We start from the raw sequence: 27,110 nt of genomic DNA, 5'->3' as shown, positions 1-27,110 counted from the left end.
CGCTGATTACTTATAGTCTTCTTGGAAACAGAATGGGTTACAACATGAGGAGGTAGAAAATCCTCAATAGTTCACTAAATCCACGCCTTTATTTTAAAATGTACTGTTCTGTCTAAAGATCACAGCGTCAGAAATTGCTCCTATGTGCTCGTATATTATCCAAGCGGGCCGATTGCGTGTCGAGAGGCGGTGGATGGTTAATATACAAGCACGTAGGAGCAATTTCTGACACCGTGATCTTTAGACAGAACAGTACATTTTAAAATAAAGGCGTGGATTTAGTGAACTTTTGGGGATTATCTACCTCCTGATGTTGTAACCCATTCTGTTGCCAAGAAGTCTAAAAGTAATCAGCAATTGCTTGCTTCTTTTTCTGTGGAAGTAATTAATAAGCAATAATAGATCAATAGAAATACTGGCCGCCCTGTTCAATGCCATGTTTACAAATCTTTTCTAATGAAAATGTTAACTTTTAGAAAGCTTTGTGCATCATTCTTCCAACCAGACTAATTTTGTAATTTGTATATTGATCTGCTTAAATTGACAGCAAAGTTGGCACTATATTTCTGTATAAGATATTTTAAAAAACAGGTACCCGATATAGTCTAATATTTTTAATTCTATTTACAGGAATATATTGCAGGACAACTTTGTACATGAAATACATATTTAAAAAAATTAAAATTAATCAAACATAAGATTTTACAAAAATGAATAGGCTTGTAGTCCAGTTAATACTTAAGGTTAGATCTGACTTTTTCTTGAGTATGTCTTCTTTATAATAGTTTACAGTCACAGAAACAGACATTTAAAGCAAGACTTCATAAAATAAATTACAGTAGGTCTATAGATAACATGTGTCTATAGGACAACCAAGGGACTTGTCCCAGCATTTAAAGTAATAAAATCATTTTGCAGCAGTTCATGCAGTGGGTGAAGCTAAAGGGTGCGTGGTTCCTTTAAGGCTTCCTGTTGAGTTGGTCGTCTACGGAGCACTGGAGACAAGATAGTGTAATACAATGATAGGATGCCTTCAGTGAGCACCAGGCTCAGTCCTTCCAAACAAACGCAAACTGATGTAAACATAAATATACAGGCTGGTGTCTTTCTACATTGTATACGTACAGGTCGCAGCTTCTCAGCTGTGGAATCAGTCAATGTATGTACCTGAAGTAGGTCAGGGTCCAGAGTGGCGTTCTGTAAATTCCTGCATAGAAGGTCATTAGCAGAACTTCCTGGTTTTCACCAGTTTGCTTTGATATTTGACTGAATGCCCACCATGCCCCACAACGTAAACATCCAGCAGGTAGGACCTGCCAGCTTGTAGGCCCTTGATTGTCTCTGTGGTGACTGCTTTTTGCAGGTTCTGACTGTGGAAGTATTTACAGAGCACTTTGTCAGACTTCTTCCTTGTGTCTGGACCCAGACACTGGTTCTGCTCTCTTTTCTTTTGCTCTTCACTGTAATTGTCATCCACTTCCTTCTTGTAAACACAAAACTTACTTCTTTCCTGTGTGCCAAGCCATGCCACTGTGACCGAGGAACAGGTGCGCAGTTTGTCAAAGACTTTGATTCTTGTGTCTTCAGGAACAGAAGGGAACGGCTGTTTATTGGGTCTGGTAGTAGCTAGGATTTTCAACATAGAGGCACCTTTCTTGCGTCCTTTCAACCTGATCAGATATTTAGCCTTGGGTTTTCCTTTCAGGTGGAACTGACGGACCCCTTCAACATTGTGAGAGAGCAGAGGTTTTCCATCTCTCTTCACGTGAATCTGAATAGCATCCAGGCATGAGTGAACAAAGATAGTGATCTTCTGGTGGGAAGACATAGGGGCAAACCTTAGGAACTTTGAGCCCTTTCTCTTGATAAAAACATCAGTGACTCTCCCATCTTTCAGGTCCACTATCTTTTGCTTTGCCTCTTCTTTAGTCTTGGCAAAAGTTCCGAGATACGCAGTGCTCATGTTTGTCACGCCATTGACTGCAAACACGTCAAAGTAGTACTGGGTGTCGGGCTTGAGATCGGATGTGGTAAAGATGTTCTTGCTCCCAATGCAGACTTTCTGCAGGTCAACCCTGGGCTTGGCAACAACGTGTCGTAAAAGCTTTGATGATGATTTGACTAAGAAACCACGATCTTTACTAGCATCATTGCTTGAAGGGAAACCAAAATGGGCAAAGTCAAAAAGGCTGAAGTCTAACCCTGGCTTTGGAGCCATCATGAAGGCATCATCGGCATTTATTTTGGCTTCCACAGCACACAGGCTTTTGAAATTGTGCTCTTTGTTGATGACTACACAATACTGAACAGGCTGTTTCAGCACAGAAGCAGTGGGGCTTGGCTTCCATGTCAGAGTAATTGTTGTGCGTCCCAGGGTAGTGACATCGACTCTTGGGTCATAAGGTAATTCAGGATAAGGCTGATCCGACTCTGGAGTTGTAGTGGCATAAACCTTGAAATGTGTATCCTTCTCGGTTGAAATCAGCTCTAGTTGATATAAGCCAGAAGGTGAACTAGAAGACACAAAATATTCCACATCGTTGCCCTTGTAAGAAAACAACTCGGTGCCTTCCTCGTTAATAATATGCTGCTTCTGTTCTTCTAATGGCTCTGGTTCACCTGAAAGAAAGTAACAGGAAAAGGTTTATAAATAAAAGTCTTTCATGTCAGCTCCATTAAAAAAAAAAGAAATCCGGATAGACCAAAACCTGAATCACAAGCCCAACATATTCACTTCTCAATCTCTACCACTACCTCCATTACTGTCACTCAACTCTCTGCCATACTAGTAAAGGTGAGCAGGGCTCTGTACTTTGAAATAGAGTTGTTGGCTTAGTTGCACTGAGAGGAGAGGATCACCTTGCTGGTGGCTGAAAGGAATCAGTATGTTTTGCTTGGGAAATTTTCTTTTTTATTCGGGAGAAGTAAACTATTGGGGAGAAGTAAACTATTGGGGAATATTATTTAGTCTATTTGTGCGTTTAATAGTCAGTGGCAGGCCGATGCAGTACAGTACAGTGCGCTCCAGAGCGCACTGTTAACCCATATTTGGACGCGCGTTGTCGACGCGCTAGCTTTACCCCTTATTCAGTAAGGGGTAATAGCGCATCGAAAATGTACGGCCAACCCCCCTCAAAACTAATAGCGCCCGCAACATGCAAATGCATGTTGATGGCCCTATTAGTTATTCCCGCACGATTCAGTAAGTAAAATGTGCAGCCAAGCCGCACATTTTACTTTCAGAAATTAGCACCTACCCAAAGGTAGGCGTTAATTTCTGCCAGCTCCGGGAACGTGTACAGAAAAGCAGGTTGAAAACCGGATGCTCAATTTTCCTGGCGTCCGGTTTCCGAACCCGTGGCTGTCAGCGGGTTTGAGAACCGCCGCCGGCAAAATTGAGTATCTGCTGTCAAACTCGCTGACAGCCGCCGCTCCTGTCAAAAAAGAGGCACTAGGGACGCGCTAGTGTCCCTAGCGCCTCTTTTTACCGCGGGCCCTAATTTGAATATTTTTTTTTACTGAATCGCACGCACAGGAGAGTGGTCTGTGCGCGCATCGGGAAAGCAGGCGCTCGCCCGCTCTCCCATGTTTCTTTCTGTATCGGCCTGTAAGGCAGCTAATAAACAGAAGTTAGTGTGTTTGTATTTCCCAACCCTCCCACCCTTCTCCCACCCACCCCTAGCTCATCCTATAATTTATAGGCAGGTGCCACGTTCACACTCAAAAAAAAAAAATCTGTCTTTTAACTTCACTCCACGAATTCTCCAAATATTATTGAGAGTTTGATCATTCCCCTGTAGGCCACTACCAGACATATAGTGAATTCACTAATACATTTAAAGGTTCCTAATTAGACACATTCCTACTCCTTTAGCAACCTAAACCTTAACTAGGAACTGAACAGCAGTCCAGCAGCAAGAGGGGGGCTTCCCAGTCTTTTGCATCGAGTGTCACATGTATGATTTTTTACCCGCCGGTGAGAAGTTGTACATGTGCATGTGATGCAAAGAGCTCCTGGCTCTCAGAGAACGAGTCCAATCTCTGGAGGCTAGAGTGGCAGAGCTGGAGGAGCTGAGGCAGACAGAGAGGTATATAGCTGAGACCTTCAGGGACATAGTAGTCAAGTCCCAACTTCAGACTGGCAGCCCTGGTGCTGCTTTGGAGGAAGAAGGTCTCATGATTGGAGAGCATCAACCTAGTGCAGCAGGAAAGGATCCTGTAACAAGGACCTGCTCTCCAGGTGGTGTACCTGCTCAGAACAGTTTTTATTGTGAGTTTTTGCCTCTACAGTAAACTTCTTTTCAAATTCTCTTTTAACCTGTCTTATCAATGTCTTACATTTACCTTTCCAACACTTATGCTTTTTCCTATTTTCTTCAGATGGATCCTTCCAATTTTTGAAAGAAGTTCTTTTGGCTAAATTAGCTAGAGCTGTAGATTTACTTATTGTCCCCCTTCCAGTCATTAAATCAAATTCGATCATATTATGATCACTATTGCCAAGTGGCCCCACCACCGTTACCTCTCTCACCAGTTCCTGCAGTCCACTAAGAATTAGATCTAAAATAGCTCCCTCTCTCATCAGTTCCTGAACCAATTGCTCCATGAAGCAGTCGTTTATTGCATGCAGGAACTTTAAATCTCTGGCATGCATTGATGTTCTTTTACACCATTAATATTGGGGTAATTGAAATCTCCCATTGACTCTACACATTTTGACCAAACAGGCTGATCCATTTCTTGTTTTGCCCTGTTGCATGGAGCTATAATTGTAAGTAAGCCATTGATTTCCCTTAGATAATCTCAATTACAAATCCATGCATGCAGAGGGGCAAATCAGGACTAGATCAGCCTGTTTGGTCACCCTGGAGTGAGTTGGCAAGCTAAAGAGAGAGGAGATAAGTGACTTGGTTGGGGTGTAAGTGAAGTTCTTAGAAATGTGGAGAGCAAGGGATTAGTTCCTTGTGCTTGGAGTTGCTGCACTCTCAGCTGGTGGCCAGACACCTCCATACAAATTCCTGCATGCAATAGGATAAAAACAGGACTGAATCAGCCGGTTCCTTGCAACATGGAGCCAGGCAACAACTCTTCTCCTTCCACCCTGGTCTTGTGAGAAATAGGAAAATGTCTGGGAAGTTCGTCTGTGCTGTAACATCTGCAGCAGCTTTATATGCAATAAAATAAGCTTGGGTTAGACAGGCCTGGACTCCTGCCTGAGGACCTGCAGCTCTCTGGGCTTCCTGTCTAAAATGCTTCTTGGATGTACCTGAGCCTTCTCCACTGGCCTCTTCTGGGAGCTCCTGCAGGCTCAGCTTCCACGCCAAAGGGGCATCACATGGCATGACAGTAATTGACAAGGGGGTATTATCTTCTTCCACCACAAAGAAATACCTGTGAATATAGCACACAGAGTGGATGGTATTATATATTTATATCAAAGGTGTTAATGAGCTCAGATTATTTTATGAATGTTATAATGGAACACAGTATTATAATTTGTATATACATAATACAACTTCTAGCGGTGAACTGGTATTTTATAAAGATAAGAATACACATTTTAAGTCTATGCATCAATAGCAAAGCTAAAGAAGAACCATTTATCCCAGTTGTAGGGTAACGTGAGCAACAATATAAAGCAGCAGTAAAACATTGCCCTGTGGAGGGCCCGGCATCCTCTTCTCAAATCAGCTGAGGCCGTGGATGCTGTACAGGTTTAGAGTTGCAGTTACTGCACAGCTGTGGCACCAAGTGGCCAGATGTAGTGTGCATGCATACTGGGCTCTGGAGGGCTAGAGGGAGCAGCAATTAATGGCCCCTGCATGAGGCAAAAAATGGGGGAAAGTACCCAGGTAGCCAAGAGAGGCTAGTTCCTATAGGGCAGGAAGCCCAAATGAGCAGAAGGAAAGTGACAAGATAAAGGGACTTACTTAAGGTCACACAGCGTCAGTGACAGAAGCCGAAGGTAGGGGGTAGAAGCACAGCAGCAGTAACTGCTAAGTAGCAAGGACACCCAGCTTCCAGCCAGGCCTACAATACTTACCTTCTGCTGTACTGAGTCCATTCAGCACATTGCGTATTCCCCAACACAACTGGAACCATCAAGATTACTGTACCATGCGTAACATCCCACACCCACACGTCAAAGTTCCAGTCCCCTCATGTGCTTTGGTCACAGATATGGCGTTGATAACCTTCCTTCCAGGCTCTGTCCTGAGGAGCCAGGGGTAGAATCCCTGACTCCCAGGTGGCTCCTGGGTATTATGCTCCTCCGTTAGGGATGCTCACCCTGAACTAGGGGTTTCTCCATTAACGTTTACATTTATTAAAATTTTGTAATCGCTTAACGCTGCAATAGGTCTAAGCGATATACAGTAGGGAACATACATATAAAACCAATAATAAAAGTAACAATAAAAACATATCTACACAAAAATAAGTAAAAGCTAAAAACATCAACAATATGAAGACTTGAAAAGTTTTTATAGACTCACAGCTCTAACGTAAGCTTCTGGATGGCTGATATATTTTCAATATGGCATTGGCCAAGGACAAGAGTGGACATTAATGAGTTTGAAGATAGACATACAAGTTTTGTATTTGATCTGCTCACTGATTGAGCAGATCAAATACTAGCAGACTGGCAAGTCCTTTGTCCATACCATCTGGATTCCAATTTTCCCTTCTGCTCTTGCCGCTGGTGCAGTATATTCAGTTATGGTTTGGATCTTGGTTAGGCAGCCATGTCTTCCAGGTTTTGCTAGATTTTGTCTTGAAAGCCTAATGGGATCTTGCGAATGGATTGTCAGGTGGATTTGTCTCTGCCCACATCGATGCAGTAGACCATATCCAAGTATCAGTCAAAGTGAAAACAATGAAAGATTTCAAAGGGGCATGGGATAAACATTGTGGATCCATAAAGGCTAGAGGATGGAAATGAAGTAAAGGGTGCATGGAGGTAACTTGCTGGTGCAGCAGTTACTATCCTTAACCAATAAGCTTTGATACTTTTGATGTAACTACAACATCACTCTCCACTTTGATAGCGGTGGGGGGTGGTCGAAGAGGAATTGGATTCAGACGACAACCAACAGGGGCCCTGACTTTTATGATCTGGGGTACTGATATGCAGACATAAGTGAAAAAGTACAGGACTGCTTCTAAGGCTAAGTCCATAAGCAAAACACGACAGCACTGTCTGAATTTTCAAGAAGGCGCATCACCCAGTGAAAATAAAGCTTGGGAATAACTGCACAAACTGGTAGTTGTTACCCTTAAGAGACACATAGGGTAACCTGCATGGAGCGGCAGATACTACTATAAGAAGCTTGCTGGGCAGACTGGATGGACCATTTGGTCCTTTTCTGCCATCATTGCTAGCTATTTATTTATTTATTTATTTATTTATTTATTTAGAGTTTTTCTATACCGGCATTCGCGATGGGAATCGCATCATGCCGGTTTACAATTAACAAGGTGTGACAAACTAATATAATAAAAACATTAACAGGTGCTAAAAGAAAAAGTAGCAGTTACAATAAAACAGGGACATAATACAACTTGGAACGGTGAAGAGGCGGTAGTAATTTAACAGAGGAAAAAACAGTCAATTTAAGGAGATCGTAAAGTTAAGGCATTGGCAAAGTTGTTGATTACCCTGATGGGTGATCAGAGTTGATTAAAGGTGAAATAAGGTTCAGTTGGTATCTGGAAAGGCTTTCATAAATAACCAGGTTTTAAGTCTTTTCCTAAATGTTGGAAGGCAGGGTTCCTGTCTCAGATCTGGTGGGATGGAGTTCCATAGAGTAGGTCCTGCCGTGGAGAATGCCCTGTCTCTGAGAGTTATATGCTGATAGGTTTTGGAAGGAGGAACCTGTAGTGAATCTCTATAGGACTCTCTGATCGGTCTGGCTGAGGTATGTTTTTTAAATGGAATTTGAAGGTTAAACGGAGAGAGTTGATGGATAGCTTTGTAGATGGTGATAATGGACTTATATAAGATTCTAAAGTGAACTGGCAGCCAGTGCAAGTCTTTGAGAATAGGAGAGATGTGGTCTCTTCTTCTTGTGTTTGTCAATATTCTGGCCGCCATGTTCTGAACCATCTGGAGGGGTTTAGTGTGAGAAGATGGGAGACCTAAAAGAATGGAGTTGCAATAATCTAACTTAGAGAAGATTATTGATTACAAGACTGTTCTGTAGTCGTGGGAGTGGAAAAGTGGTTTAATTCTTTTAAGACGTGAAGTTTATGAAAGCAGTCCTTGGTAGTTTGATTAATGAATGCTTTTAGGTTTAGCCGATTATCAGTGATGGCTCCTAGATCTCTTACTTGTGATGTTTGAAAGCCGGTTGGTGGATTTGCGGAGAGGTTACTGTTTTCTGGCGAAATTAGAAGGAGTTCGCTTTTAGAAGAAGATAACATAACATAGCTATGTTGCTATGTTATCTTCACAAGTCTTGGTACCCACATTCTTGAACGACAACCACAACCTTGAGCCAACTGGTCCCACAGGCACTCACTTGAAGTAGGGTAATCAATTCTTCCAGGCTGGGAGAAAGAGCCATAATGTCACTCTGTTGGACTCGGGCATAGAGGAAGCCTCCATTTCTTTGCTGGCTAAGTGTATCAAGAAAAGGTCTGCTTCTACCAAGATCTCTAAGCACGCTCTTTGCCATACCCTGGCCTCTGTTGATGCCAGGATGCAGACTGAAATGGAAAGTCCTGACTCCATTTTTACCAGCTATTAGGGTTCAAGCACAGTTTCAGCTTCAAGTCTGGGAGTCTCTACAGTCCCCCAACCAACACATACACTTTTTGTGGGTAGTGTGGTGTCTTCAAGACCCTCTGGTTCTTCATACTGCATCCCTCCCCCGTTCACGCAGACCCCTCACCCTGTCCTCCAGACTTGCTCCTCATCTGGAGCAGCAGTAACATTATGCATGCCTTGGTCTCTCTCGTGTTAAAATACGGAATTACATGCAGAACTTGCCCCCGCCCGGAACACCCATGCCCTGCTCATGCTCTGCTCCTTTTCCGCTCCTTATTTTTAGTGTATTCACAGTATACCCACGTTGCTCACACACGGCCCACATACCCCAGTATGTGGGCATTTTTGCATGAGTGATGCTTTTAAAATTGACCGCATAGTGAGCCGCCATTAGATGGAAGTGTGACTGGTCAAAAGATCAAGGTGTATGATATTCCCCTGAAGTTTATTGGGGAAGTTACTGGGTTGTAATTTGGTTAATCTCTTTCAGAGGGTGAAGACAAAGATCCTTTTTGGGAAGGGGTTGTGAGGTAATGAATTCTGGGTTAATGTTTGGTGGGGAGAAGAATCCACCATGCTCTAGGGTTGGACACAAGGAGGAGCCCAAAGACCCCTTTACGAGGAGAGGGCCCCACTAGGAGAAAAACCCAAGGCAGAGGAGAAATTCTTCTTCTAGGTTTCCGCAGGAATTCCCAAGGAGCGCAGTCTGGATTGGTCAAAGGTGAAGTGTTGCGTCGGAGGTGCCCTTGGGCTGAGGTGGGGTTGATGCAACCCGTAGGCGAGGACCTACAGGTCCCCACCGTCTGCAGGTGGAATGGGCTGAAGCTTGAGGCCGCTGGAGCTTCACCTACACCAGCCCTCATTCCACTCAGGTTGAGCCTTTGGGTGCCGGGGCTGACAGGATTTAGGTGGGCCTCGAGGTTAGCTAGAGATGAAAGGTGATTCAGCCCAGAGACAGCAGCCAGTAGATGGCGTAGTCCTATCCTGGACTGGATTCGGTACTGGAACTCAGGCGCCAAAGGAACAATGAGGAACTGAAGGCACTCAAGCAAATGAAGGCCTAAGCCTTGAAAGTCCATTTCCAGAGGATAGGCAAGAGGAGGCGTCACTGACAGGCTAGGATCAGAGCTGGCGGCGAGTGGAAGTTGTGGCAAGCAACGTAGAACTCTGGACACAGGAGAGTCTAGCGTAGTCATTCAAAGCAAGGGTCAGGGCACGGACAAGACAGGCGTAGTCAATCAAGGCAGTGGTCTGGGCACGGAGAAGGCAGGCGTGGTCAATCAAGGCAGTGGTCTGGGCACGGAGAAGTCAGGTGTGGTCAGGCGTAGCGGAGGTCCAGGACTGGAGAGAGGCTGAAGAGTAGTCAGGCGTAGCAGATGTCCGGGGCTGGAGATAAGCTGAAGAGTAGTCAGGTGTAGCGGAAGTCTGTGGCTGGAGAGAAGGTGAAGAGTAGTTAGGCAGAGCAGAGGTCAAATCCAGAGAGTCAGTCCAACATAAAGACAAACAGGAACAAGGAGAACAGGAACCGAAAACCACAGGAAAACAGGAAAACAACGATGAGACAAATCTAGGATCAGCAACAAGTACTTGGAGTATGAGGAGACCTGTTGCAAAGGCAACGCTATGGAGCGAGGCCTGAGCTTTTATATGCTGAAGAGTCTGACGACAGCATCTGGGTCCGCGGCCAGGTTCCCACTGCGGGCCCTTTAAAGGAATCAATGATACGCGTGTGCACGCCTAGGAAGGGGTGCGGTGCTGATGGCTTCTCTCCACGGGCCACGCAGAGAGGCCCGACCAACAGGGACATCATGGCTGGCAACACTGGGTAGCGTGGCAGGGCCGGAGGCACTGGAGGAAACCCGAGGTCGGAGCTGGCGGCCCACCGCCGCCAGTGAAGAGGAGCCAGGAGCTGGAGTCAGTCTGAAAAGGTGAGAGGGCCGCATCGTGGGGCTGCCGCGGGCTGCACGCATAACATGAAGGCTTCATGTGGAGTTGACCCTTGCCAGGGGACAGGGTGTCAGAGCAGAGAAAGGGGTACAAGAAAAGTGTACCTCGGGAGGTCCAGATCCACTTCAAAGGAATGAGGTGCCAGGAGCCACTGAGGGGCTCGGTGGTCCATGGGTGAGTATTTGAAGCTTGAATTCGGAGAAGTTGGACATAGAAATTCGGAAAAAAGAAGCTACCTCACGCTATGGTAGAGTGTTGGTGAGAAAATGTAGTCTGTATGATCTGATACACATCTCCATGGTGATGGGAAGGCAATAGTAATCTGAAATTGTTTGAGATATTGAAGAAGTTCTCAAGAGGAGTTGAACACGCTGGTTGAGCGTCTTTACTGGTCAAACATAAAGTTGTACCTAAGCTGTGAATAACTATAGACTACAGCCGTCTTCATTAGTTTGCCATTCCCTTTACTATCTTGCACATAGTTTGCTGGTTATCCAGGAAAAAATAAATGATTAACTGTTGTTGCTATATAATTCCGAGCGTCTTTTATGTGAGGGTACCCACACTTCCAGTCCTGATTATAGTGGGGACACTGACTACAGAGGGGATCCTCCAGGTGTGGGAGTCCCTACTGCAGCTCAGGAGAGTGTCTTGCTCCCTTTTATTGCCTCTGTATAGGGCCACTACTCCATTTGTTTCACCATTTTACTTTTGAACCCTTTTTGAGAGATCAGCCTTTAGCTGCCATGAATTCTAGACCCTCTCTCTTCTAGGGGGGATATGAAGAGGTCTATATAATCAAGAGAGGACTAGAACGGATAAATGTGAACTGGTTATCTCTACTTTCTCAGATAATACAAGGACTAGGGGACCCTCCATGAAGTTAGCATGTGGCACATTTTAAACACATTGGAGAAATTATTTTTCACTCAACACACAATTAAGCTCTGGAATTCATTGCCAGAGGATGTGGTTAAGGTAGCTGGATTTAAAAAAGATTTGGACAAGTTCCTGGAAAAGTCCATAAACTGCTATTAATCAAGTTGACTTAGGGAATAGCCACTGCTTATTACTGGCATTAGTAGCATTGGATCTATTTAATGTTTGGGTACTTGCTAGGAACTTGTATCCTGGATTAGAAACAGGATGCTGGGTTGATGGACCCTTGGTCTGATCCAGAACGGCAACTTCTTATGTCTTAAACTGAGTTACCCTTGTCAACCGAGTCCTTTTTTGATTACCTGTCTGATGATGTGGTGATTTTACAGCTGGATCCACTGTGGTTTCTTGTTTCTTTTTGACTACCCAGTCCTACTCCAGTCCTCAAGAGCCACAGACAGGCCTGGTTTTCTGGATATCCACAATGAATATGCATTTCATAGATTTGCATGCACTACCTGTATTGTATTGAAATATAATTCATGCAGGGTAGCTGTAGGCAGGTGTTTGGCATAATGTGGTGTGGGTGGAAGACAGGAGGACATTGGAGAGCTTGGTCTGGCGATATCCATGGGGAGGTAAGATTGCGAGTAGGCTGGCTACACATTGCTGTAGGCGTTGCCCCCCCCCCCCCCTTGGAAGGTGTCCTTCCCATGGGATTTGTAGAGACCAGGTCTTCTCTCTACTTCCTTCCCACTTGGGGTTCATGGTATCTGCGATCCCTCGGCCGGACCCCTTTGTGCGGTGAAGGACAGGGCCCTAGCATTTGATGACTTCCAGAAGGATATCTGTCCTCGAGGCATCAAAGTCTTCTCAGTCCGTGGGTGCTGACTGTTGAAGGAGGGTCTGGTGGATATCCAGTTCCTCGCTACCCTTGCAGCCAAACGCTGGGCAGTCTCTGCCATGGTCTCAGCTGCACTGACTTCCTTGGCTAGTAATCCTACTGCTGACACCAGTTGTTACATGTTTGAGTTCCTCTCCCCATCCTGCCCTTGAGGTTGTGGGGTCAGTGGTGCTGTGTAGCAAAGGATGGTTCACCCAGAATCGATCCAAGAAGTTTATTTAGGGGTGGGATGAGGGATTGTTGCCAAATTGTCTAACCGTACCCTGGAGCAGGGTTTGTTTACTTGGGAAGATGGGTATAATAAGAAATGAATGAACTTATTTTGCGCACACAGCTTTTAAACAGCAGTGATGCTGCAGGCAGAGCCCACTTACAGTTTTAGGTCTCAGGGTTCCTGAAAACGAGAGGTTTTTCTGTTTCCTCCATGCTGCACGCCTGCAGCTTTGGGGATGGGATGCTGGCTCAATCCAGATAGCAGTGGCTGCCCCACAGAAACCTGGGTTTGCATGCAGGGATGACCGGGCACGAGCACTGGCAAGTAAGGGCAGATACCTCCTGGCTTCTGGTAGTCCATGCAGTCTCTTCACTGAAGTGTTCTCCCGTTCGAGATGCAGGGGCATCTCCTCTAGAGAGTCCTGGACACCCTTCTACAGCGCTTCAGGATCTCCTGCCTGTGACTTGCATAGAATAACCCTAACATGGCATTAAGCGTGCAGTAACTAACAACGCAGCAACTTTACTAATTTCTCAGGTTCTTCTGGTCCTGGGGGAATTGTGTGATGTTCACATCCCCTGCCTCGTGCTTGCACACACTCAAAGGGAACTGGAGGAGCCAGTAATCTTGCTGTCTGCCTGCACCATTAGCAGCGGAGGGGAATGGGGGAAGAACGGAGCAGCGCAGTAGCAGTGACAGCAGCAGTGGTTGCTATGTGGCAGGCGCACATCGAGGTTTACAATACATCCTGAAGAATTTCTTTGAAATTTTCTTGCTTGATGGTTGGAATCCTTCCCACCTGGGTATCGGTGTCCTGGCTCTGCCCTTTCTCCTTTTCCTACCTCGGCTCTGTCCTTTCTCCTCTCACCTGGGGGGGTTCAACGTCCCAGCTCCATCCTGACTTCTCCCACCTGTCGCTCCATGTCCTGGCTCTGTCCTGACTCCTCCCACCAGGGGCCCAATGTCCTGGCTCTGTTCTGACTCCTCCCACCAGGGGCCCAATGTCCCAGCTCTGCTCTGGCTCCTCCCACCAGGGGCTCAATGTCCTGGCTCTGTCCTGATTCCTCCTACCAGGGGCCCAATGTCCTGGCTCTGTTCTGACTCCTCCCACCAGGGGCCCAATGTCCCAGCTCTGTTCTGATTCCTCCCACCAGGGGCCCAATGTCCCGGCTCTGCTCTGACTCCTCCCACCAGGGGCCCAATGTCCCGGCTCTGTTCTGACTCCTCCCACAGGGGCCCAATATCCCGGCTCTGCTCTGACTCCTCCCACCAGGGGCCCAATGTCCCAGCTCTGTTCTGATTCCTCCCACTAGGGGCCCAATGTCCTGGCTCTGTTCTGACTCCTCCCACCAGGGGCCCAATGTCCCAGCTCTGTTCTGATTCCTCCCACTAGGGGCCCAATGTCCCAGCTCTGTTCTGATTCCTCCCACTAGGGGCCCAATGTCCCGGCTCTGTTCTGACTCCTCCCACCAGGGGCCCAATGTCCCAGCTCTGTTCTGACTCCTCCCACCAGGGGCCCAATGTCCCGGCTCTGCTCTGACTCCTCCCACCAGGGGCCCAATGTCCCGGCTCTGCTCTGACTCCTCCCACTAGGGGCCCAATGTCCCGGCTCTGTTCTGACTCCTCCCACCAGGGGCCCAATGTCCCGGCTCTGTTCTGACTCCTCCCACCAGGGGCCCAATGTCCCGGCTCTGTTCTGACTCCTCCCACCAGGGGCCCAATGTCCCGGCTCTGTTCTGACTCCTCCCACCAGGGGCCCAATGTCCCGGCTCTGTTCTGACTCCTCCCACCAGGGGCCCAATGTCCCGGCTCTGTTCTGACTCCTCCCACCAGGGGCCCAATGTCCCGGCTCTGCTCTGACTCCTCCCACTAGGGGCCCAATGTCCTGGCTCTGTTCTGACTCCTCCCACCAGGGGCCCAATGTCCCGGCTCTGTTCTGACTCCTCCCACCAGGGGCCCAATATCCCGGCTCTGCTCTGACTCCTCCCACCAGGGGCCCAATGTCCCGGCTCTGTTCTGATTCCTCCCACCAGGGGCCCAATGTCCCGGCTCTGCTCTGACTCCTCCCACCAGGGGCCCAATGTCCCGGCTCTGCTCTGACTCCTCCCACCAGGGGCCCAATGTCCCGGCTCTGCTCTGACTCCTCCCACTAGGGGCCCAATGTCCTGGCTCTGTTCTGACTCCTCCCACCAGGGGCCCAATGTCCCAGCTCTGTTCTGACTCCTCCCACCAGGGGCCCAATGTCCCAGCTCTGTTCTGACTCCTCCCACCAGGGGCCCAATATCCCGGCTCTGCTCTGACTCCTCCCACCAGGGGCCCAATGTCCCAGCTCTGTTCTGATTCCTCCCACCAGGGGCCCAATGTCCTGGCTCTGCTCTGACTCCTCCCACCAGGGGCCCAATGTCCCGGCTCTGTTCTGACTCCTGCCACCAGGGGCCCAATATCCCGGCTCTGCTCTGACTCCTGCCACCAGGGGCCCAATGTCCCAGCTCTGTTCTGATTCCTCCCACTAGGGGCCCAATGTCCCGGCTCTGTTCTGACTCCTCCCACCAGGGGCCCAATGTCCCGGCTCTGCTCTGACTCCTCCCACCAGGGGCCCAATGTCCCGGCTCTGTTCTGACTCCTCCCACCAGGGGCCCAATGTCCCGGCTCTGTTCTGACTCCTCCCACCAGGGGCCCAATGTCCCGGCTCTGTTCTGATTCCTCCCACCAGGGGCCCAATGTCCCGGCTCTGCTCTGACTCCTCCCACCAGGGGCCCAATGTCCCGGCTCTGCTCTGACTCCTCCCACTAGGGGCCCAATGTCCCGGCTCTGCTCTGACTCCTCCCACCAGGGGCCCAATGTCCCGGCTCTGTTCTGACTCCTCCCACCAGGGGCCCAATGTCCCGGCTCTGCTCTGACTCCTCCCACCAGGGGCCCAATGTCCCGGCTCTGCTCTGACTCCTCCCACCAGGGGCCCAATGTCCTGGCTCTGTTCTGACTCCTCCCACCAAGGGCCCAATGTCCCGGCTCTGCTCTGACTCCTCCCACCAGGGGCCCAATGTCCTGGCTCTGCTCTGACTCCTCCCACCAGGGGCCCAATGTCCCAGCTCTGCTCTGACTCCTCCCACCAGGGGCCCAATGTCCCAGCTCTGTTCTGACTCCTCCTACCAGGGGCCCAATGTCCCGGCTCTGTTCTGACTCCTCCCACCAGGGGCCCAATGTCCCGGCTCTGCTCTGACTCCTCCCACCAGGGGCCCAATGTCCCGGCTCTGCTCTGACTCCTCCCACCAGGGGCCCAATGTCCCGGCTCTGCTCTGACTCCTCCCACCAGGGGCCCAATGTCCCGGCTCTGTTCTGACTCCTCCCACCAGGGGCCCAATGTCCCTGCTCTGCTCTGACTCCTCCTACCAGGGGCCCAATGTCCCGCCTCTGCTCTGACTCCTCCCTCCAGGGGCCCAATGTCCCGGCTCTGTTCTGACTCCTCCCACCAGGGGCCCAATGTCCCGGCTCTGCTCTGACTCCTCCCACCAGGGGCCCAATGTCCCGGCTCTGTTCTGACTCCTCCCACCAGGGGCCCAATGTCCCGGCTCTGTTCTGACTCCTCCCACCAGGGGTCCAATGTCCCGGCTCTGCTCTGACTCCTCCTACCAGGGGCCCAATGTCCCGCCTCTGCTCTGACTCCTCCCACCAGGGGCCCAATGTCCCGGCTCTGTTCTGACTCCTCCCACCAGGGGCCCAATGTCCTGGCTCTGCTCTGACTCCTCCCACCAGGGGCCCAATGTCCCAGCTCTGTTCTGATTCCTCCCACCAGGGGCCCAATGTCCCAGCTCTGTTCTGACTCCTCCCACCAGGGGCCCAATGTCCCAGCTCTGCTCTGACTCCTCCCACCAGGGGCCCAATGTCCCGGCTCTGCTCTGACTCCTCCCACCAGGGGCCCAATGTCCCGGCTCTGCTCTGACTCCTCCCACCAGGGGCCCAATGTCCCAGCTCTGTTCTGACTCCTCCCACCAGGGGCCCAATGTCCCGGCTCTGCTCTGACTCCTCCCACCAGGGGCCCAATGTCCCGGCTCTGCTCTGACTCCTCCCACCAGGGGCCCAATGTCCCGGCTCTGCTCTGACTCCTCCCACCAGGGGCCCAATGTCCCGGCTCTGTTCTGACTCCTCCCACCAGGGGCCCAATGTCCCGGCTCTGCTCTGACTCCTCCCACTAGGGGCCCAATGTCCTGGCTCTGTTCTGACTCCTCCCACCAGGGGCCCAATGTCCCGGCTCTGTTCTGACTCCTCCCACCAGGGGCCCAATATCCCGGCTCTGCTCTGACTCCTCCCACCAGGGGCCCAATGTCCCGGCTCTGTTCTGACTCCTCCCACCAGGGGCCCAATGTCCCGGCTCTGCTCTGACTCCTCTCACTAGGGGCCCAATGTCCTGGCTCTGTTCTGACTCCTCCCACCAGGGGCCCAATGTCCCGGCTCTGTTCTGACTCCTCCCACCAGGGGCCCAATATCCCGGCTCTGCTCTGACTCCTCCCACCAGGGGCCCAATGTCCCAGCTCTGTTCTGATTCCTCCCACCAGGGGCCCAATGTCCCGGCTCTGCTCTGACTCCTCCCACCAGGGGCCCAATGTCCCGGCTCTGCTCTGACTCCTCCCACCAGGGGCCCAATGTCCCGGCTCTGCTCTGACTCCTCCCACTAGGGGCCCAATGTCCTGGCTCTGTTCTGACTCCTCCCACCAGGGGCCCAATGTCCCAGCTCTGTTCTGACTCCTCCCACCAGGGGCCCAATGTCCCAGCTCTGTTCTGACTCCTCCCACCAGGGGCCCAATATCCCGGCTCTGCTCTGACTCCTCCCACCAGGGGCCCAATGTCCCAGGTCTGTTCTGATTCCTCCCACCAGGGGCCCAATGTCCTGGCTCTGCTCTGACTCCTCCCACCAGGGGCCCAATGTCCCGGCTCTGTTCTGACTCCTGCCACCAGGGGCCCAATATCCCGGCTCTGCTCTGACTCCTCCCACCAGGGGCCCAATGTCCCAGCTCTGTTCTGATTCCTCCCACTAGGGGCCCAATGTCCTGGCTCTGTTCTGACTCCTCCCACCAGGGGCCCAATGTCCCGGCTCTGCTCTGACTCCTCCCACCAGGGGCCCAATGTCCCGGCTCTGTTCTGACTCCTCCCACCAGGGGCCCAATGTCCCGGCTCTGCTCTGACTCCTCCCACCAGGGGCCCAATGTCCCGGCTCTGTTCTGACTCCTCCCACCAGGGGCCCAATGTCCCGGCTCTGTTCTGACTCCTCCCACCAGGGGCCCAATGTCCCGGCTCTGCTCTGACTCCTCCCACCAGGGGCCCAATGTCCCGGCTCTGCTCTGACTCCTCCCACTAGGGGCCCAATGTCCCGGCTCTGCTCTGGCTCCTCCCACCAGGGGCCCAATGTCCCGGCTCTGTTCTGACTCCTCCCACCAGGGGCCCAATGTCCCGGCTCTGCTCTGACTCCTCCCACCAGGGGCCCAATGTCCCGGCTCTGCTCTGACTCCTCCCACCAGGGGCCCAATGTCCCGGCTCTGCTCTGACTCCTCCCACCAGGGGCCCAATGTCCCGGCTCTGCTCTGACTCCTCCCACCAGGGGCCCAATGTCCCGGCTCTGCTCTGACTCCTCCTACCAGGGGCCCAATGTCCCGCCTCTGCTCTGACTCCTCCCTCCAGGGGCCCAATGTCCCGGCTCTGTTCTGACTCCTCCCACCAGGGGCCCAATGTCCCGGCTCTGCTCTGACTCCTCCCACCAGGGGCCCAATGTCCTGGCTCTGCTCTGACTCCTCCCACCAGGGGCCCAATGTCCCAGCTCTGTTCTGATTCCTCCCACCAGGGGCCCAATGTCCCGGCTCTGCTCTGACTCCTCCCACCAGGGGCCCAATGTCCCGGCTCTGCTCTGACTCCTCCCACCAGGGGCCCAATGTCCCAGCTCTGTTCTGATTCCTCCCACCAGGGGCCCAATGTCCCAGCTCTGTTCTGACTCCTCCCACCAGGGGCCCAATGTCCCAGCTCTGCTCTGACTCCTCCCACCAGGGGCCCAATGTCCCGGCTCTGCTCTGACTCCTCCCACCAGGGGCCCAATGTCCCGGCTCTGCTCTGACTCCTCCCACCAGGGGCCCAATGTCCCAGCTCTGTTCTGACTCCTCCCACCAGGGGCCCAATGTCCCGGCTCTGCTCTGACTCCTCCATGCATTGGTGAGGATAAAGAAAATCTGCTGTAAAAACAAACTAAGAAACGAAAACCACAAATGTAGATAGTACCAAAGCTATTTGATTATTCAAAAAACCAATAGTCCTACAAATTCTAATTTACCAAAACATATATGTTTAATTTTTAACCCTTCTGTGACTCAAAACGAATTCAAGAAAACTTTTCATCCAAGAAAAAAACTTTTTAAGAGAGTGGTGGTTGTTTCCTAAAATTGAATGAAAGGGTACCATCCAGGTTCCCCCCATTCTTTTTCGAATCACGAACATGCCACCATCCCCCTTATTGTTTCTTTAAAATATTTTTTCAAAATTCAAAAACTAAATTCAACCTATTCAAATGTAATTGTTGTTATGCAAAAATGGGAATTGTCCACACCCTAGTGTCAACATAGGCTTAGCAATGCTTACTTATGTCGAGATGATTCGTAATAACAAAATGTCCCGTAGTTATGCGTACACAAATTAATGAAGGCTTAGCCAACAGGACACTGTTGAATCGCTTATCGAAAATTGCTTCGTGAGACTTAATCCCGTTGTTTAAACAGACAAAATTGAAGAAGTAATACTTAGCTGAATGAACGCTGATGAAAAGTAAGCTGGACAGGACGCCGAACAAAATTACTTGGTAGCGCTCTTTCCCGACGGGGCCAGGTTCCCAAATGAAATCTTCATCAGGGGTAACAGCTCACCAAATAACCACAAACGTCTCTGCTTTCTCACCGAGCTGTATTGGAAGTTTCATAAATACAGCTTAATCCGTTCTCCGCCCGTTCCCGGAGTGCTGCGATATAAACTTCTTTCAAAATGGGAGTGAGCGGAGAACGGGTTAAGCTGCACTTACGGAGCTTCCAGTACGGCTCTGTCCATCAGCGGGAAGGACATTCTGTAAGAAGGGGTCATGGCATGAGAGCCAGCGGTGTTAGACCGAAGAGAAACTTTAGAAAATATTTCTTTTCACGGGAAAGGCGGTGGGTAGCTGTGTGGGATGGGTCATCCACGGGAGGCGGTGGATGTAGAAAGTGTAAGAGAAGTCAGAAAGCCTGGCAGGGGCACAGAGCATCCTTCGCTCTAGGGAGGAGAACCAGCAGTGCCTGGGTACTGCAGTAAGGAGGGAGAATGGTGCTGCTCAGTGGATGCCATTATGGCCGATGGCTCTTGTTCCATCGGTAAAGGCTGCTGCCGCATTCACTGTCTCCTCTCCATGTCTGTAGACCATTCAGTACTTGGCTTTTCCTCACTGAGTGCCCTGTGCTAACAGGGTCAGGAACAGTGTGTGTTTTGCGAATACCTTTTCGGAGTGTTCCGGAAGAGGAAACCGCTGATTTCAGCTCCATCTGGCACTACGGACGAGTCATGGAAAAGAGTCTTGTCCCTGATCTGCATCTGGAATAATTCCTCATCCCTGGTGGGTAACTTCTGGGCGTGGGAGCCGAGTGGCAGCAGCAGTAGGGTCAGCCAGCAGAGGACAGAGAGCATCCTGCAAGGCAAGAGGAGAGAAGCCTGGGTTAGAGAGGAGGTGGGACAGAGTTAAGGATGGGGGTAAAGCCCCAGGAGATTGTACATGAAAGCTGGTGGCACGCTCTAGCTCCAGCAGGATCTGCTTCTGACTGAGGCGCGGCTGCTGGGTAGAGTAAAAGAAAGGGATTACGTCTTTTTCAACAACTGAATCATATTTTGTAATAAGCAAGCAGTGCCCTGGCCCAGTGGCAGATCCGTGCACAGTAACGAGGGGGATCTGGGCCAGGAGTCTGCTCCCCGGACTGGCCAGGACTGGGGATGCTGCAGAGGCAGCGTTCACAGCCCCTGTGGGGAAAGAGTCAGAGTCACTGCACAACGGTAAGACCTAGTGGCCGGATTAAGGCCTGCTGGGGTCCACGAGGGCTGTAGCGCCACATCTCAGAAAAGATGTGATTGCGATGGAGAAGGTACAGAGAAGGACTACCAGAATGATAAGGGGAATGGAACAGCTCCCCTATGAGGAAAGGCTGAAGAGGTTAGGACTTTTCAGCTTGGAGAAGAGACGACTGAGGGGGGATATGATAGAGATGTTTAAAATCATGAGAGGTCTAGAACGGGTAGATGTGAATCGGTTATTTACTCTTTCGGATAATAGAAGGACTACGGGGCACTCCATGAAGTTAGCATGGGGCACATTTAAAACTAATCGGAGAAAGTTCTTTTTCACTCAACGCACAATTAAACTCTGGAATTTGTTGCCAGAGGATGTGGTTAGTGCAGTTAGTATAGCTGTGTTTAAAAAAGGATTGGATAAGTTCTTGGAGGAGAAGTCCATTACCTGCTATTAAGTTCACTTAGAGAATAGCCACTGCCATTAGCAATGGTTACATGGAATAGACTTAGTTTTTGGGTACTTGCCAGGTTCTTATGGCCTGGATTGGCCACTGTTGGAAACAGGATGCTGGGCTCGATGGACCTTTGTTCTGACCCAGTATGGCACTTCTTATGTTCTTAACTGTCCTAAAGTCATTTTCCTTCAAGTAAGTTTTACGCTTCCTCAGAAACCGCAGTTTTTGGATACTTGACAGGTTCTTGTGGCCTGGTTTGGCCTCTGTTGGAAACAGGATGCTGGGCTTGATGGACCCTTGGTCTGACCCAGTATGGCATGTTCTTATGTTCTTATGACTGGGCCGAGCAAGTTGGGAAGGGGAAAATGCCTGGGTAGTTGCAAAGTCTCAATGTGCCAGATCCCAGCCCTGGTTCTGATTGAGCTGGAAGCCCAAAGAAACAGGAGGAAAAACTGCTGGACAATATATACAGAGAGATATATAACAAAACAAACAGAGAGAACTGGAGATAAAGGCAATTCTCTGGTGATTGCTGAAATAAGAACATAAGAAATTGCCATGCTGGGTCAGACCAAGGGACCATCAAGCCCAGCATCCTGTTTCCAACAGTGGCCAATCCAGGCCACAAGAACCTGGCAAGTACCCAAACACTAAGAAGATCCCATGCTACTGATGCAATTAATAGCAGTGGCTATTCCCTAAGTAAACTTGATTAATAGCAGTTAGTGGACTTCTCCTCCAAGAACTTATCCAAACCTTTTTTGAACCCAGCTACACTAACTGCACTAACCACATCCTCTGGCAACAAATTCCAGAGCTTTATTGTGCGTTGCATGAGAGAATTTTCTCTGATTAGTCTTAAATGTGCTACTTGCTAACTTCATGGAATGCCCCCTAGTCTTTCTACTATCCGAAAGAGTAAATAACCGATTCACATCTACCCGTTCTAGACCTCTCATGATTTTAAACACCTCTATCATATCTCCCCTCAGCCGTCTCTTCTCCAAACTGAAAAGTCCTAACCTCTTCAGCCTTTCCTCATAGGGGAGCTGTTCCATCCCCTTATCATTTTGGTAGCCCTTCTCTGTACCTTCTCCATCGCAATTATATCTTTTTTGAGATGTGGCGACCAGAATTGTACACAGTATTCAAGGTGTGGTCTCACCATGGAGCGATACAGAGGCATTATGACATTTTCCGTTTTATTCACCATTCCCTTTCTAATAATTCCCAACATTCTGTTTGCTTTTTTGACTGCCGCAGCACACTGAGCCGACGATTTCAATGTGTTATCCACTATGACGCCTAGATCTCTTTCCTCCTTAGGGGATGAGGAAACCCTGCACCTTCCTCCTCTTACCTTTTCAGGTGGGTCAGCATCCCTTCCTGTAGTGTACGTGCACTTAATCCTTTAGTAAAGTTGCACGGATCAGATGCAGGGAATATTTAGCCATTTGCATCAAAAAATGAGAAGAGACGATGATAAAAGTTAATTTTCCTTATTTTTGAAATAGATATAAAGTGTTAAGTTATGTGGAATTACTGCTTATACAGCACCATCAGGGGTGCAGAAAGTACTTGACGTATGGATGTCCCGCAGGCCGAGCAGCAGGAAGTAACCTGTGTAGCCGTGCCACACGTGGCAGAGGGAGGGTCATATCAAGCCTCCGTCACCTTACTGCCAGCCTTAAACCCCTGCAGCGGGAGGGCTGTGTCACAAACCTAGTATAGTGTGTACCTCTGTCGCCCTCTGATTACCATTAATCAATTAGTTCTCCAATATATTCACCAGCAATTCCTCGCTCTCTCCAGCTTTGTAGCTGTGCAATTTGCTCTACTGTCAGGAACCAGCAGACTCTTTCTCTACTGTCTGTCTCCCCGTTCTGTATTTACTCTCTCTTCCATTTTATCCGTTATCCAAGTAAGAGGTTTTCTTTTGCGTTCTCTAACAAGAAATATTCCAGTCTGTGTTTATAGTTCCCAAGCAAGGTAATCAATCATTCTACAGCGATCATAAGTTAAAGGGCTTTATAGCTGGGCCTCAGGTCATCAAAGATCTTCTCGCCCTCCCCAGGTAGGAATCAGTCACCTCTGCCTGCCTTTTAAAAAGGCAACGACTGAGCGAATGGTCCACTTTTTTTTTTATCATTGTGCCCTGTGCTCAGCGCATTCATTGCCTGAGCTCCGTTGCAAACCCAGTGTCCCTTTCACCCATTGTCTGGGTCTGGTGCACTGCTCACAACTGCTGGCAGGGAAGTCCCCTTGCATTTAATCCCAGTGACAAAGGATTACTGGGCTGGGCTGGGCATTGGCTTCTAAAACTCCGAGCCGCCCTGGGATGAAAGGGCTCCTGGTGAAGGAATTGTGAAGCAAAGCTTTGTGCTTTAGCATTTTGAGGTGCTTGATCCACTTTAAAGGCTTTTCCACCCCCACACAACAAGCAGGGCATGGCAAAAGCCACTTTCTACTGCTGCTGCTCTTCCTTTCATTCCTGGTTGCTGTTTCTCATTGCATTCCTGAGGTTGGAGCTTTATCTTCCACCACTTCCTGCAAGGCTGATCAAATGCTTAATTGTATCCCCTTGAGGACGGAACAAAGAGGACCCTTTAATACTCTAAATCCAAGTTAAGGATATTAAAGACACGACAGCACTGGAAAGCTTCTGAGGGAGGAGCAGCTTTGGGAGAGTTAGGTTTCCTCACAGTGCATGCATGGAAATGTAGTTCCCGCTTCTCTTAGGGTAATCACAGCTACTGCATCAGTCTGCTCCCTTATTGTGCAGGGAGGTCATAGAAAAAGGGCCCACAGTTATTCCTCAGCAGTTATTCCTCATCGGCGGGGTGAGCAGGAGGGTTCATGTCATCAAGGTCAGGATGGGCCAGGCTCGGTTGTACTTGCTCCTGTCTCAGGCCCAGATGTGTATAATAACGTGAGCTAAACTTCAGCCTACATTTTCTTTCCTCATGCACTAAAAAAGGGTTAACTCTCAATGCAATAAGCTAACGATATGCTAATGCATCAGGGACTGAATATTCAGCTATATCCGGCTAAGTTGGAAGGAATATTCAGCTATATCCACCCACAAATTGATACTTAGCTCTATGGCTGGTCCAGCTTATCCCATTAACTTAACCGGATAAGTAACAGCGCCTTGATCCGCCCACTGCCTGCCCACGTTTTATGTGGCTAAAAGACCTGTCTGGATGTCCAGCTCAATATATCCGGATATTCAGCAGCCCACTTGATAGCTGGACGAGTCGTCCTACTTATGCAGCTATGAGCACTGAATGCCCCAGGAGTTTAAAAGAGCATAAACCATGTTTTTCTGCAGATAAATCCTGAATCCAGGTCCCCAGCACCCTGGGCCCACAGAAACTGACCAGGAGTTACCCTTCCAGCATTAGTGAAGCTCACACCCCTCTCTGCATTTGGGGGAGAATCACTGAAGATGGGATTTCCATGGAGAGCTGAAACTGGCGTGCATGGTTTTACTTTATTTTATTCTTCATACATCGTTTTGTTTTAATGTTTTATTGTATCGCCCAACTGGCGTGCATGGTTTTACTTTATTTTATTCTTCATACATCGTTTTGTTTTAATGTTTTACTGTATCGCCCATCTGAGTTCTTTGTAAACCGGCATGATGTGCTGCACGAATGTCGGTAAATAAAAGTTAATAAATAAATAAATAAATAAATAAATACTCACGCCAGCACTAAACTCCTTCTTAACTTGGGCGTGAAGTTGTAGGATAGGAAAAATGTGCACAATTCACTCGTGGACTGGTGCGTCCTGGTACACTTTCCTCAAATTAAAATGTGCTTTTATAAAGTCTATTTGTACTGGCACTGTATTGTTTCTGAGGCCAGGCGAACTCATTTGCGTAGATTTGCTTTGAAAATGCTCCGTAAAATCTACGCGTACGGTGTATATTCAGAGGTTAAGAGGAGTGATAGAATTACCCTCTGCAGCCGTAACATTGGTTATTCCGGAGTCTGCCGGTGATACTTCACTTAAGCCTTAACACGTCACCTTTCCAAGATGTGAGAGTCAGTGAGGGAGAGAGAATAAACCCCCTGAACTGGTGAGAGCTACTCATTCTGCACCTTGGCCTGCCAGTGGCTACAGCTTCTGCAAACCACTGACGCCAAAACGATTTTTGACTTGGGTAAGCTGCACTGTCTTCTCCTGATTAAGTTTACAATTCGAGATTTGGGTTTCCGAGCTGTTTTGTAGGGGCCAACCGTATTACCCCGGGCGGATCTGCTTCTGCTCCACCTAGAGCTTTCTGCTCCTCTTTGCAGAAGCTTTTTATAAATTCCTCCTCCTCCTCCTCCGTCTTGAGATTAAGGGGGAGGCGACATTCTGCATCCAGCTTCCAAGCCCCTGTTTTAAGGAACGCGCTGTCTTTTGATATCCGTGCTGAACTAAACTATTTGAAACTCCAGGCAGCTTGCTAAATCTTGTTCTTTCAATTAAGCTTTCAATTGTTGATTCACAACTGGGTTAGAGCAATTCTGCATAAGAAGGGCTGAAATAGCCCATGACACATGCGTGGCATCATCCGAAGTCACTGAACGGACCCTCTCTCTAGCTCAGAACAAGAACATAAGAACATAAGAAATTGCCTTGCTGGGTCAGACCAAGGGTCCATCAAGCCCAGCATCCTGTTTCCAACAGTGGCCAATCCAGGCCATAAGAACCTGGCAAGTACCTAAAAACTAAGAAGATCCCATGCCACTGATGCTAATAATAGCTAGTAAATCAGTTTTACTACTCAGCATTTGCAGGAGTTTCCTTATGCACGCAGCCTTGGGGTGGCCCTGAGGGTTTTTTTTGTCAAAGCTTCTGCACTGGCGGGGATCCTCTCTTAAAATGCTTTCATTTATCGCCTTTAGGCATTGTTTATTGAAAATGTTTCCTCACTGCCTTGGCAGCTCCTCAAACAGCATTTCAGTGCTCTATAAAAGAAAAAGAGCAAAAGACGTCCGGTTCCAAGAAGGCTGCGAGCTGCTTCAGGGACTGCATTTGTGGCTGCAGAATGTCAGGATATCGGTTACAAATGCCTGGGGTTTGCACTTGGAAAATGAAGGAGCTGCGCAGATCAGCGGAGTCGAGTAGGAGCTCCTCCAGCAGAGCTCTCTCCTTCACGGTGCCAGACTGGGATCTGTTGCAGTACTGGGGTGGAGCAAGGTGCATAAGTTCTGGGCCCCGGAACCAGCATATTCCACAGTGCATTCCACGCTTTGTCTCCATCTCGTAGCTCGTCTACATCGGAGAAGAAATACTCGACGTCGGTCACACAACGGGCACCTGCTGCCCTCAACGTACCATCAATGCACTCAGTCCAGTCTGCCCCACCAATAAACTCTGTGCAGTCTGCACCATCAATGCTTTTGGTCTGTACCATTGAATCAATTGGCACCATCAATGCAAAACTCCTTGGTGCCATCAGTGCACAGAATTACAGATCTATTGAAGACTTTTTACCTCTTGCTGCGTTTGGCCAGTCGCCACCTCCAGGAGCAGGGCCCAGGAGCTGCATCCTCCAGGAAGGCAAGTGGTGCTGGCCCCTTCCTTTTTCACGCCTTCTTACTACAGTACCGGCAATGCTTCCTACCACCGAAAAGCCCTGGGGAACCTTTGCAACTTGAACAGAGTTGCCTCTCTCCAGACGAGAGGCTCCACTGCCGCACCTTGGGACTCTGCCTTTACTGTGCCGGAATGGGGCACATGTTGGCACACTGCCCTCAGAAGCTGGAAAACTCATAAGCCTAGGAGCCAGTGGGGAGATGATCCTAGGCTTTACCACTCCTGCTCCCCAAGTTACCCTTCCAGTGTCCATCACCATGGGCAACCATAAGTTCCCCACTCTAGTGTCGG

General features: G+C 49.3%; 1 protein-coding gene across 3 annotated transcripts in view; it reads right to left on the bottom strand.

Moving 5' to 3' along the window:
- Window positions 1-605: 605 nt before the first annotated feature.
- Window positions 606-27,110, bottom strand: part of NDNF (neuron derived neurotrophic factor) — an 80,392-nt gene continuing 53,887 nt past the window's right edge. For all 3 annotated transcript variants that reach the window (XM_029596961.1, XM_029597456.1, XM_029596333.1), the window contains exons 2-4: window positions 20,210-20,398; window positions 5,267-5,391; window positions 606-2,619 (exon numbers count right to left, since the gene is read on the bottom strand). In XM_029596961.1, coding sequence (XP_029452821.1) covers window positions 1,223-2,619; window positions 5,267-5,391; window positions 20,210-20,397 — 1,710 coding nt within the window. In that variant the 5' untranslated portion in view covers window position 20,398 and the 3' untranslated portion in view covers window positions 606-1,222. The remainder of the gene's footprint in view (window positions 2,620-5,266; window positions 5,392-20,209; window positions 20,399-27,110) is intronic.

Source organism: Rhinatrema bivittatum, chromosome 1, assembly GCF_901001135.1.
Source record: "Rhinatrema bivittatum chromosome 1, aRhiBiv1.1, whole genome shotgun sequence".
Taxonomy (NCBI): Eukaryota; Metazoa; Chordata; class Amphibia; order Gymnophiona; family Rhinatrematidae; genus Rhinatrema; species Rhinatrema bivittatum.
This window is presented reverse-complemented; position numbering and strand designations above follow the sequence as displayed.